The following is a 13,167-nucleotide window of genomic DNA, read 5'->3' as shown; positions in this document are numbered from 1 at the left end:
ACTTATGGAAGATCACACAGCTAATAAATAGCAGAGGAGGAACTAGATCATGGTGCTTTTACTGTAGTTTTACTTCCACAAAATTTAGCAAAAAGAGGTTGGGTTCCATTTGTCACACTGGGTACTTTAAAGTCTAAAAATACAATAGAGAGACTCTAGATTTGGTTATCTTTCTCATAAGTAAGTTTTTAAATTGAAAGATTCAACTAATTAATCCTTCCAATTTTGTTGGGAGAAAGTGCTGTAATACCTTCTTTTTTGCATGCCCTTACTGTTTTAGGGACTTAAAATTGGGGCCTTATGTAGATCATTACTATAGAGACTACCCAACGCTTGTCAGAACTACTGGACAAGTGTGCACAATTGATCCAGGTAAGTAGTCGTGCTTTTAAATATTTTCTAAACAGTGTAGTGATATTTCCTTGTATCTTTCTCAATGAATAGCAGAGGATGTATTTCTTACCATTAGCTTCTAAGTCAGGGGCAATGCCTTTCCACCAGGCAGATTTTAGTTCGTAGCGCTTGTTTTCTGACACGTAGTAAGCCATAATATCTTCAGTGTATAGGGAAAATTTTACCCATCCCTAAGGTTCTGACTTGCAAAAGTCAGAGAAAGAGCTTCCAGTGTCAAGGATGCTTTTTTTTTTTTTTTGAGACGGAGTCTCGCTCTGTCACCCAGGCTGGGGTGCAGTGGCGCGATCTCGGCTCACTGCAAACTCTGCCTCCTGGGTTCACGCCATTCTGCCTCAGCCTCCTGAGTAGCTGGGACTACAGGTGCCCGCCACCACGCCTGGCTAATTTTTCTGTATTTTTATTAGAGACGAGGTTTAATCGTGTTACATAGGATGGTCTTGATCTCCTGACCTCGTGATCCACCCACCTCGGCCTCCCAAAGTGCTGGGATTACGGCGTGAGCCACCGCGCCAGGCCGCCAAGGATGCTTTTAACTTAGACTTGTAGCGTACAATTAGTACCACTAACCATATGCTACTTAAATTCAATTAAAATAAAACATATATTTCCTCAGTGCACTAGCCGCATTTTGAGAACTCAGTAGCCACATGGGGCTAGTGCTACCACATTGGACAGTGCAGATACAGACACAGAACATTTCCATCACCACTGTACTATCCTAGACCCTGAGCTAAAGGTACTGAAATTTGGGGCCCAGTTGTTGGAACAGAGCTGAATCCTGGATGTTTCTTTTGTTTTTTTCACCTTTAGGTTTAGGGCAAGATTTTTGATTAGATTCTTTTTTTTTTTTTTTTTTTTTGAGACAGGGTCTCACTCTGTCGCCCAGATGGGAGTGCAGTGGTACGATCTTGGCTCACTGCATCCTCTGCCTTCCAGGCTCAAGCGATTCTCCTGCCTCATCCTCCCAAGTGCCTGGGATTGCCTGGGGTTATAGGTGTGTGCCACCACGCCTGGCTAATTTTTATATTTTTAGTAGTGATGGGGTTTCACCATGTTGGCCAGGCTGGCCTTGAACTCCTGACCTCAAGTGATCCACCTGACTCAGCCTCCCAAGGGGCTGGGATTACAGGTGTTAGCCACCACATCCAGCCTTTGGTTAGATTCTTTATATGCCTTGGGAGCAAGGATTTGCTAAATTTCCATCCAGGATGGGATAAAATAGAAGTCATTTAAATTCTACATTTAATAACATAGTTACTTATGTACTGTGGCAGAAAACATGAAGCATTTTGGAGAATATGGAAAAATGTTATTCCTTTTTTTTTTTTTTTTTTTGAGACAGAGTCTCGCTCTGTCTCTTAGGCGTGATCTTGGCTCACTGCAACCTCCACCTCCCGGGTTCAAGTGATTCTTCTGCCTCAGTCTCCCAAGTAGCTGGGACTGACTACAGGTGCACACCACCAGGCCCAGCTAATTTTTTTTTGTATTTTTAGTAGAGACGGGGTTTCACCATATTGGCCAGGCTGTTTTTTAACTCCTGACCTCGTGATCCACCTGCTTGGGCCTCCCAAAGTACTGGGGTTACAGGCGTGAGCCACTGCACCCGGCTGGAAAAATATTATTCTAGTTGTTTCAAAATGACAAGTAACTGTTGATCACCTTCCGTTTAAAATAAAATAATGTTGTCTTAATGTATTTTCGTGTCTTTTTGAATATTTATCTAATTTTAAAGGTCAAACAGGATTTACGCATCATCCATCATTTTTTACGTCTGAGCCACCAAGTATTTATCAGTGGGTGAGTTCTTGTCTGAAGGGTGAAGGAATGCCACCTTATCCTTACCTCCCTGGAATCCGTGAAAGAAGCAGACTTGTAGTCTTGGTATGTATGTGGAGTGTTACTACCTATCTCCTTTTTCTTTTAAAATTTGGTTTTCAAAAGTACACCTGATATTAAGTTTTTCTTTCTGTGTATAGTTCTGTGAATTTCAGTACGTGTATAGATTCATGTAATTACTACAATGAGGATATAGAACATTTACATCACCCTCAAAAATTTCTCTCATGATTTTGAGACTCATCCAAGTTGTTTCCTGTATCGACAGTTCATTGCATTCTATGGCTAATTAGTAGTTGATTGCATGAATGTGCCATAGTTGGTTTTTCATTCAAGATAATTGGGTTGATTTCAGTTTTTAGCAATTGTAAATATAGATGCTGTCAGCATTCATGCTTAGCGTTTTATGTGAACATAAGTTTTGCTTTCTCTAGGACAGGTACCTAGGAGTAGGATTGATGGGTCATATAGTTAAGTTTATATTTGGTTTTTAAAGAAACTGTCATCTGTTTTCCAGAGTGGCTCTTCCATTTTACATTTTTACCAGAAATATTTAAGAGATCATTTACCTGCATTCTTGTTGGTATTTGGTATTGTCACTCTTTTTTATTTTTGTCTTTCTGAGAGATGTGTAGTTATACCTCATTGTGGTTTTAATTTGCATTTTCCTAATGGCTAATGATGTTTTCAGCGTTCTAGGTATGAGGTTTTGTCAGATATGTGGTTTGCAGATATTTTCTTCTGGTTTCTACCTTGTCTTGTCTCGTCATTCTCTTAATACATCAAAGAGCAAAAGTGTTTAATTTTGATGAAGCTAGTTTATCTGTATTTTTCTTTAATGGATGTTGCTTTTAGTGTCATGTCTAATAATTCTTTGTTTAACTTCAGGTTTTGAAGATTTTCTCCTGGGTTTCTTTGCATGTTTTACATTTAGATCTCTAATCCATTTTGTTAATCTTTTATAACATGTCAGGTTTTAAGTCAAGGTTTTTATTATTTCGTTTGGATATCCAGTTCTTTCAGCACTGTTTTTTGAAAAGACTATCCTTTCTCTATTGCATTTGCACTTTTGTCAAAAGTTAATTTGGCCACATTCTTGTGTGTCTGTTTCTGGACTTTCTATTCTGGTTCATTGATCTTTGTGGCTGTCTACGCTGTCATTACTGTAGCTTTATAGTAAGTCTTTAAAATTGATTAGCGTTACTCCTCCCTTCATTACTCTTCTTGCCTTTTCATACTGATTTTATTTTTATTTTTATTTTTGAGACAGAGTCTCACTCTGTCGCCTAGGCTAGAGTGCAGTGGAGTGATCTCAGCTCACTGCAACCTCCACCTTCTGGGTTCAGGCGATTCTCCTGCCTCAGCCTCCCAAATAGCTGGGATTACAGGATCCCACCACCACGCCCGGCTAATTTTTTGTATTTTTAGTAGAGATGGGATTTCACCATATTGGCCAGGCTGGTCTTGAACTTTCAACCTCAAGTGATCCGCCTGGCTCAGCCTCCCAAAGTGCTGGGATTACCGGTGTGAGCCACCGCGCCTGTCCCATACTGATTTTATAATCAGCTTGTCTATAGCTACAAAGAAAAATCCTGCTGAAATTTTTTTCAAAGAAACACTTCTTTATTTATTTTTATTATTTTTTATTTACCTCTAGCTGCAAATCTCATGATTTATTTATTTTTAGAAATTAGTTTGTTATTACTGGTTAATACATGTCCAAGATCAAACCTTCATATAGAACCATAGGGCTGTAATGGTGAATAAGGTAAGTTTCTTGGCATACCTGTTCCTCAGTCCCCCCATCCTGGAGCAGCCTGCTCATAGGCCCCTTGTGGGCCTTTCCAGGTGGGGTCTTCCCAGGCTTGCAGGAGAACCATATGCTTTTGTCCCTTCTCTCAAATGTTGGCAGACTGCAAATGTCTTTGCCCCCTGCCCTTCTTTTTCTTTAATCTACGTTTTGCTCTGCTTCACGGTGAGAAGTGCTTCAGAGTCCCCCCATGGCTCCAAAACAGACATACAGAATGATGATTCTGTTTAAAAAACACAGATTTTTTTAATGATAGCAAAATATATATAACATAATATTTGTCATTGAAATTGTTATTATTATTATTTCTTGAGATGGAGTCACTCTTGCCCAGGCTGGAGTGCAGTGGCACAATCTCGGCTCACTGCAACCTCCGCCACCTAGGTTCAAGCGATTCTCCTGCCTCAGCCTCCCGAGTAGCTGGGATTACAGGCGTGAGTCACCAAGTCTGGCTAATTTTTGTATTTTTAGTAGAGATGGGGTTCACCATGTTGGCCAGGCTGGTCTTGAACTCCTGACATCAGGTGATCTGCCCACCTTGGCCTCCCAAAGTGCAGGGGTTACAGGCGTGAGCCACTGTGCCCGGCCTGAAATTATTTTTGAGTGTACAATCCAGTGGCGTTGAATACGTTCACATTGTTATGTTGCCATCACCACTGTCCGTACCCAAGACTTTTTCATCATCCCCAACATAAACTCTGTACCTATTAGACAGTGACTCCCCATTCCCCTTCCTCCCAGGCCCTGGTAATTCCGTTCTCTTTCTTATGAATTTGTCTCTTGTAAGTACCTCATATTATGGGAATCAAGCAATATTTATCTCTGTGTCTGGCTTATTTCACTTAGCATAATGTTTTCAATGTTCATCCATATTGTAGCATGTATCAAAATTACATTGTTTTAAAGGCAGTATTCTATATAGTATTCCATTGTATGGATATACCACAATTTATCATTTCACCTGATGATGGACATTTGGGTTGTTTCCACCTTTTGACTGTGGAATAGTGCTGCTGTGAACCATGGGTATGCAAATATCTGTTCAAGTCTCTGCTTTCAGTTCTTTTTAATATATACCTGGTGGTGGAATTGTTGGGTCATATGGTAGGTAATTCGATGTTTAACTTTTTGAGAAACTGCTAAACTCATTTTCATAGTGGCTATACCATTTTACATCCTTATCAGCAATGCAAGAGGAAGGGTTCCAATTTCTCCACAGTCTTGCCAACACATATTATTATTTTCTATCTGTTTTTTTAAAAATTATAGCCATCCTAGTATTTATGAAGTGATATCTCATTGTTTTGATTTGCCTCCTTAATGATTAGTGATATTGAGCATATTTTCATGTGTTTATTGGCCATTTACATATCTTCTTTGAAGAAATATCTATGCGGATCTTTTGTGTATTTGAAAATTGGATTTTTATTTTCGAGTTTAGGCATTTTTATGCTCTAGATATTAATGTGTTAGATACATGATTTGCAAATATTTTCTCCCATTCTATAGGTTTTTCTGTGAATGTCTTTTCAGTAAAACTGGCATGAGTGCTCAGTTTACCTCTCTGGCCTTTCATCTTAGTTTTATCCTCTTGGTATTCCTTTATAACTTGTCAGCTCAGAGATCTATTTATAAAAATATGAATTTATTTTTACTTATAAAAATATTCTGAAAAATATCAGCAGAAGCCCTTATTGATAGGTTTTTGGTTTCGTCATTATAAGTTTTATTGGACTTTTTAAATTTTTTTATTTTTTATTTGAGACAAGGTCTTACTCTGTCACCCAGGCTGGTGTGCAGTGGTGCAATCATGGCTCACTGCAGCCTCAACCTCCCGGGGCTCAAGCAGTCCTTCCACCTCAGCCTCCTGAGTAGCTGGGACCACAGGTGCACACCATCACACCCGGCTAATTTTTGTATTTTTAGTAGAGATGGGGTTTTGCCATGTTGCCCAGGCTGGTCTTGAACTCCTGACCGCAAGTGATAAATTTTTTTTATGTGATGTTTAGCTAATGAGACATTTGTAGTAACCTTCTAGCTTATGGTGGCTCTTTTTCTATTGAGTCACTTGTATATGCGGAGATGGCATTGTCTGTGTACCATTTGTTGAAATGAGGGAAAGGAAGGAAGTGAGATAACATTTATTGGGAGCCTGTTGTCTTCAAGGAACTTTATGTATGTTTTCTCATTTAATACAGAGATCTTATGTACTTTTGTGTTTGTGTTATATGTTGAATATTTTAACTCTTTTGAGAGACTTTTTCCTTTGTCTTATCTTTTTCTTTTCCTCTTCAAAGCAAATACCACTACAGCTCTGTACTACTAGATACTTCTTAGATAGTGAGAGAGCACTATTCGATACCTGTTGGAATGACTGAAAATAACTTTTGGTGAGGATATGGAGCAACCGAAACTCTCATACATTACTGGTGGGACTGCAAAAGTGGCACAGCACTTTGGAAAACTGTTTGGCAGTTTCTTGTGAAGTTAAACATACACTTATATAAGACAAATTCCAACTCCTTGGTATTTACTTAAGAGAAATGAAAACATATGCCTACATAAAGACCCGCATGTATGTGAATGTCTTTGGGGCCAGGCGCGGTGGCATAATCTCAGCACTTTGGGAGGCCGAGGAGGGCGGATCACGAGGTCAGGAGATCGAGACCATCCTGGCCAACATGGTAAAACCCTGTCTCTACTAAAAATACAAAAATTAGCTGGGCGTGGTGGCGCATGCCTGTAATCCCAGCCACTCTGGAGGCTGAGGTGGGAGAATCGCTTGAACCCAGGAGGTGGAGGTTGCAGTGAGCCAAGATTGTGCCACTGCACTCCAGCCTGGCGACATAGCGAGACTCCGTCTCAAAAAAAATAAATAAATAAAAAATAAAGCAGCTTTGGTCATAGTGACCACAAACTGGAACCAAATGTTCATCAGTTTTTGAGTAGGTAAACAAAGTTTGGTATGTCTGTATAATGGAATAACTCAGCATGAAAAGGAAGAAACTAGTGATCCTTGGAGAGACGTGAATGAATCTCAAAGACTTATGCTAAGTTAAAGAAGTAGCACAAAAAAGACTACATATCATATGATTCATTTACATGATATTGTAGGATAGACAAAACTGTAGAGCAAGAAAGCAGATGAATTGTTTCCAGTGCTGGGTGTAGGAGGAAAGGATTGACTACAAAAGGAACAAGGGAACTTCTTGGTATGATGAAAGTATACTATATTGTGAGTGTGGTAGTGGTTATGTGATATAACATTTGTCGAAACTCACAGAGCTGTACACCTAAAATGGACGAATTATTCTATGTTATAATTATTTTCTAGTTATACTTCAATTATGTAGCTAGGTGTGGTGGCTCATACCTATAATCCCAGCAGTTTGGGAGGCTGAGGCAGAAGGATTGCTCGAGGTCATGAGTTTGAGCCCAGCCTGGGCAACACAGCGAGACTCTGTCTTTACAAAAAATAAAAATAATATAAAAGAATTAGCTGGGCATGGTGGTGTGTGCTTGTAGTCCTAGCTACTCTGGAGACTGAAGCAGGAAAATTGCTTGAGCCAAGGAGTTTGAGGCTGCAGTGAGCTGTGATTGTGTCACTGCACTCCATCCTGGGTGACAAAGTGAGATGCTGTCTCTGGAAAGAGAAAAATAATGTTCAATTTCTTCTTTTGCAGAGTATTGCACTGTACATACTTGGTGATGAGAGCTCGGTTTCTGATGAATCCTCACAGTATTTAACCAGAATAACTGTAGGTAAGTTGGTGCAATGTTGCCTCTGGAAACAAATTTTTGTAGATGTCAGTATCAGAATTGAAAAAAGAATTGAATTTTTCTTGTTTGCTTTGGCGGCCATGTCTTACCTTTTTAGTACTGTTCTGGTCTGTTGCGGTCTGTTGTCCACAACTAATTTTCAGGTATCAGGATTACTTAAAATCGAATAAATCGTGTATTTTCAGTGCAGGTAAAAAGGACTATTTTAGCCTGAAGGAAATTATTGTACCATTGACTCTTGAACAACATGAGTTTGAGTTGTGTGGGTCCACTTACAATGAAATTCTTTTCAGCCAAATGCAGATAGAAAATGCAGTATTCTCTGATGTGAAATCCATATGCAGGTTCTGCAGGGCCAATTGCAGGACTTGAGCATGCACGGATTTGGGTACACATGGGGTGTCCTAACCAGTCCCCTGAGTATTCTGAGGGCCTTGACTGTACTTTTCAGCCTGCCACAGTATTGCTTATTTTATTATTTTTTTAGATGTTGTTTGCTAATGGATTCTTATTTTCAAATGTCTTCTACATGTTACATGTTTTCTTTACCAGGATGACTATCAAAATTAAGTTTCATTTTGTTGCCTTTTAGCCCCCCAGAAGTTGCAAGTAGAACAAGAGGAAAACAGGTGACTTTTATTTAGACTGTGCTTTTATGTCAGACACTTAAAACAATATTATTTACTGTTCTGCTTAATTACTTTATGTTTTATTCTCTTATAGGTTTAGTTTCAGGCATTCTACGTCTGTTTCTAGTCTAGCTGAAAGGTTGGTTGTCTGGATGACTAATGTAGGTGAGAGCTTCTTTGTTACCTCCTAACTAGGCCGTGCTTCCTCCAGACCAGCTAGAAGTGGAAGGCATGAGGAGAGAGGGGCTCTGGCTTTGTGAAAAGGCCTCACAAGATTGAGATTATGGGTCATCAGGCCATGTTCTTTTTTTCTCGACAATCTCACAACTTTCATATAATAATATGTGGGATACCAGCTTTTTATCTTGGTGCATAAGGAATCTTTATTTGCCATTACATTGGAACATTTGAGGCTATGGCTATGTAAGCTGGTCTCTGAGAATGGAGAACTCTAATTACCCTACATATACACCTGAAATCATTGTGATACTCAGATATCAGAAATGGGTGGTTTTGGCAAAGTCTAAAAGCAATAATATAAACATTTCAGGGTATACTTTTGAAGGATAAATGCACTTTTGAAGGGATTTCAGGCACCAAGATGAACATTGAACTGGGAAGAGGAAGAGGAAGGAAAAGAGTTCTATATTCCCTATTCCCCAAACCTATGCTCCTAGGTTTTAAATTAAGTAAAATACCAAAGAAATTTTTTTCACAAAGAACTGAAAAACAAAATTAAAAATTACTGCCACGAAGACATGATTTTAAAAATGAGGATGTTAGATGGGATGTATGTTAAAAAGTAAAGTTTTCATGAATATTAAAAGATGTTTTTGAAGTCTTATCTAAAGTATGTTCTAAATGAAGTTTCTGACAGGTTTTTTTTTTTTTTTTTGCATTTTACCTTAAAAATGACAATAACTGTTGCGTAGTATACATACAGGATACCTATGCTGAAAAATATTGGATTAGTTCTATCCATTTGTATATTGCATAATATTTAATAAGTGTTATTCTCATATAAGGAAACATTTTTTGCCTCAATAGTTAATCGACTTTTTATATTATAAATAATGCATAGTATTATAAAATTTAGAAAATCATGATAAGAAAAACATGATTTAATTAACCTGAGGATAAAAAAATTTAAATATGAAATATGGTATACTTACAAAATAATATGTCAAACGTATATGTTTAGTTTAGAGAATGGTACTAAAGTGAGTATTGATGTACTGGTCACCCACCCCTAGAAATAGAACATTACCCGCATAGTAGAAGACCCTTACATATCTGTTCTTGGATGGTCCCCTCCTGTCACACACCCCAATGTTATAGTGAACCACTGCCCTACCTACATTTGTGTTACCTTACTCTTGTTTTTCTTTATAGTTTTACATCTTTATAAATTGCTAAGTTTTATGTAGTTTTGAAAATATATAGATGTAAATATGTTCCTTTTTCTTCACTCAACTTTGTTTTTTAAAGATTCATCCATGTCGACTCATGTAGCAGTAGCAGTGGGCCATTCATTTTCTCTGATATAGAGATTACTTTGTTTGAACATATCACAATTTAATTACCCATTCTGTTAATGATAGACAATCGGACTTACCCCTTTCTCCATCTCTTTTTTTTTTTCCATAACAAACCAGTATTGCTAATGAATATTTTTATACCTGTGTCTTGGTGTACCTGGGTATAAGTTTCTATATGGCTGTTGATGGATCAAATGGGTGGACTGACCTATACATACCAACTGTTTTCCAAAGTGGTTGTACCAGTTTACACTACCATTGGCTACGGATAAGAATTATTGTTGCTCGGGCCGGGCACGGTGGCTCATGCCTGTAATCCCAGCACTTTGGGAGGCCAAGGTGGGTGGATCACGAGGTCAGGAGATCAAGACCATCCTGGCTAACACGGTGAAACCCTGTCTCTACTAAAAAAAAACTACAAAAAAAATTAGCCGGGCATGGTGGTGGGCGCCTGTAGTCCCAGCTACTCGGGAAGCTGAGGCAGGAGAATGACGTGAACCCGGGAGGAGGAGCTTGCAGTGAGCCGAGATTACACCACTGCAGTCCATCCTGGGTGACAGAGCAAGACTCCATCTCAAAAAAAAAAAAAAAAAAAAAAAAGAATAAAAAGAATTATTATCGCTCTACATAGTTGCCAACACTTGGTATTGATTGGCTTTGACATTTATATTTCTCAGTGGCTTTAATTTGCATTTTCCTGATCACTAATTAGGTAGAGCATCTTTTCATATGCATATTGCCCGTTTATGTTTCCCTTTCTAGGAAATGTCTTTTTGTCTTTTATATTTTTCTATTAGATTGTCTTTTTTTCTTCAGGTTTTTACAAGTTGTTTCAAAGAGACTTCCTATACTAGTCCCTGATGTTAAGACATTAGTCTGGCAGTAAGATGAATAAAATGAATTTATTTGTCAGGATAGATATTGTTGCCAACTTCAGTTAGGATAATTGGGACAGTGGCAAGTCTAAATTAAAATTTTTCTCTCTTCCTTTAACCATTAGGATTCACTTTAAGAGATTTGGAAACTCTTCCCTTTGGAATTGCTCTTCCCATCAGAGATGCAATTTATCACTGTCGTGAGCAGCCTGCCTCAGACTGGCCAGAAGCTGTCTGTCTCTTGATTGGACGTCAGGATCTTTCCAAGCAGGCCTGCGAAGGAAACTTACCCAAAGGGAAGTCTGTGAGTATCAACATAGAAAGTTCAGAGTTCCAATTTTAGCCTTAAATAAAATCATAAAGTAGAAATGTTCTTCATTTTCCTTTAAGGCTTTTTCTAAGTATATATATTAGCTTGTCTTTTATATTATATGCCAGACGGGGTTTGTAATTGTACGCGTCTTATTAATTGTTAAGTTGAGCATAGGAGCAGGAGATTTTGTGAATGTTCTGTCTTGTGCCTGGATCTTTCTTTGCCTTGAATCAGGACAAGTCCTGAGTGTAGTCATGGAAACTACCATGGCTATTTCCCTACTTGTACCATATTAGTAATTAACCACTTTGTAATTATTACATAGGAAAAGGGAGAGCACATATATCCTGAATTTGGATGGGTAATTATATATAAATATTTTCTACTGCATATTTTTCGATGTGTTGAATTTTTTGAATTTAACCTTTTAAATAGGTGTAAACATATTTATTTAATCACATAAAACTGCAGCCCCAGGGAAAAAATGTGTTTTTTTAGTAGAGTTGTTTAAAAAGATGTCTTAAGCTATCCCTCCCGAAATACTGTCTTTCATCAATCATCAAGTCTGTTTTTTTTTTTAAATGAGTTCTAGGAATCCTGCAAGTAGAAAGTAAAATTATTTCATTACTCTCCAATTATCTTTTTAAATCATCCTCTCTTAAAACTTGAAAATGAAACTTTTAAAACTTATTCTAGAATTCTAGGTAACTTTAAAAAATGACAGTAGAGTCTCATCGAGGAGGATTCAGGAATAATAATTCCACTCCTGGTGACTCTTTTATGTTCATGTCCCTGAGAAGACAGTGGGAATTTGGTCTTACCTCTTAGTAGCTTTTGAATCAATACATAATAATCAGTACATTGTAACTATGAGTCACCTTAGGTCTTATTACTACTTCTTCAGAGCCTATATCAAAACTTATTCCTAACCTCAGAGTTGCCTAATGTGTACCCATGCCGGAGTCAGTTTCCATGGGCATCTGATCTCCAGCACGGTCATCCCAACACGTCTCTCCTTTAATCTGCGCCTCAATCACAGCTCTTCGTTGAATTAGTATTTACATCCTGTTTTAAACAGAAAACAAATCTTTTTGCTTATAAAATGATTTTCCTGTGAGAGAGAGCAGTTCAGCACCATTAGCATTAAAACATTAATCTGTATTTGAATGTCATTTTAAGTAATTATGTCTAAATACAGTTTGTTCAGTTGAGGCTACATTTTATAACTAATCCCATCTAAATTTATTTTGTCACTGTTTGAGACTATGTTTTATAGCTAACTCACCCATTAGAATATAGTTTTTTTAAAAATTAGATATTTTATAGGAACTAAAAATGAATTTTTAGGAACTAAAAGTGATTATTTGGTCGTATCTACTTTTTTTTCAGGCTGACCTTGTTGGTTTCACATTAAATGTTGCAAAACTTTAACATTTCAACTTGGAGTTATTCTTTTGTTAAAAGAGTATAATACTGTTTTTGAGAGAATATGATATGATTCCACGCAATTCACATCTGTGTTGCAGTTAGATTTAATTATTTGGACTGGGAAGCCCCATATTAAAGCACATGCTGGGCTTAGAACATGATGACAATCAAGGAATTTACCCTCTTACTTGTTTTGCTGCAGTTCAGTACTTTTCCTTCTAAGAAATTTTTATTGGAAACACATTTTTTAAAAATAGTGAAAACTGGCTGGGTGTGGTGGCACATGCCTATAATCTCAGCACTTTGGGGTGGCCAAGGCAGAGGACTGCTTGAGCCCAGGAGTTTGAGACCAGCCTAGGCAACATAGTGAGACCTCATTTCTACTTAAACAATTTTTTAAAAAGTTTAGCCAGGTGTAGTGGTATGTGCCTGTAGTCCTAGCTATTTGGGAGGCTGAGGTGGGTGGATCTCCTTGAGGTCAGGAGTTCAAGACCAGCCTGGTCAACAGGGCAAGACTCTGTCTCTACAAAAAATAAAAAAAATT

At 37.9% G+C, this 13,167-nt stretch overlaps 1 protein-coding gene across 1 annotated transcript in view; it reads left to right on the top strand.

The window, feature by feature from the left end:
• LOC103785893 (anaphase-promoting complex subunit 1-like) overlaps positions 1–13,167 on the top strand; it is a 79,760-nt gene that overhangs the window by 46,491 nt on the left and 20,102 nt on the right. Inside the window, 6 exon segments of the mRNA XM_063594811.1 lie at positions 281–372; positions 2,147–2,295; positions 7,744–7,822; positions 8,433–8,469; positions 8,564–8,634; positions 11,008–11,186. Of these exon segments, the coding sequence (XP_063450881.1) occupies positions 281–372; positions 2,147–2,295; positions 7,744–7,822; positions 8,433–8,469; positions 8,564–8,634; positions 11,008–11,186 (607 nt within the window).

The sequence above is a fragment of the Pan paniscus genome, chromosome 12, assembly GCF_029289425.2.
Source record: "Pan paniscus chromosome 12, NHGRI_mPanPan1-v2.0_pri, whole genome shotgun sequence".
Taxonomy (NCBI): Eukaryota; Metazoa; Chordata; class Mammalia; order Primates; family Hominidae; genus Pan; species Pan paniscus.
This window is presented reverse-complemented; position numbering and strand designations above follow the sequence as displayed.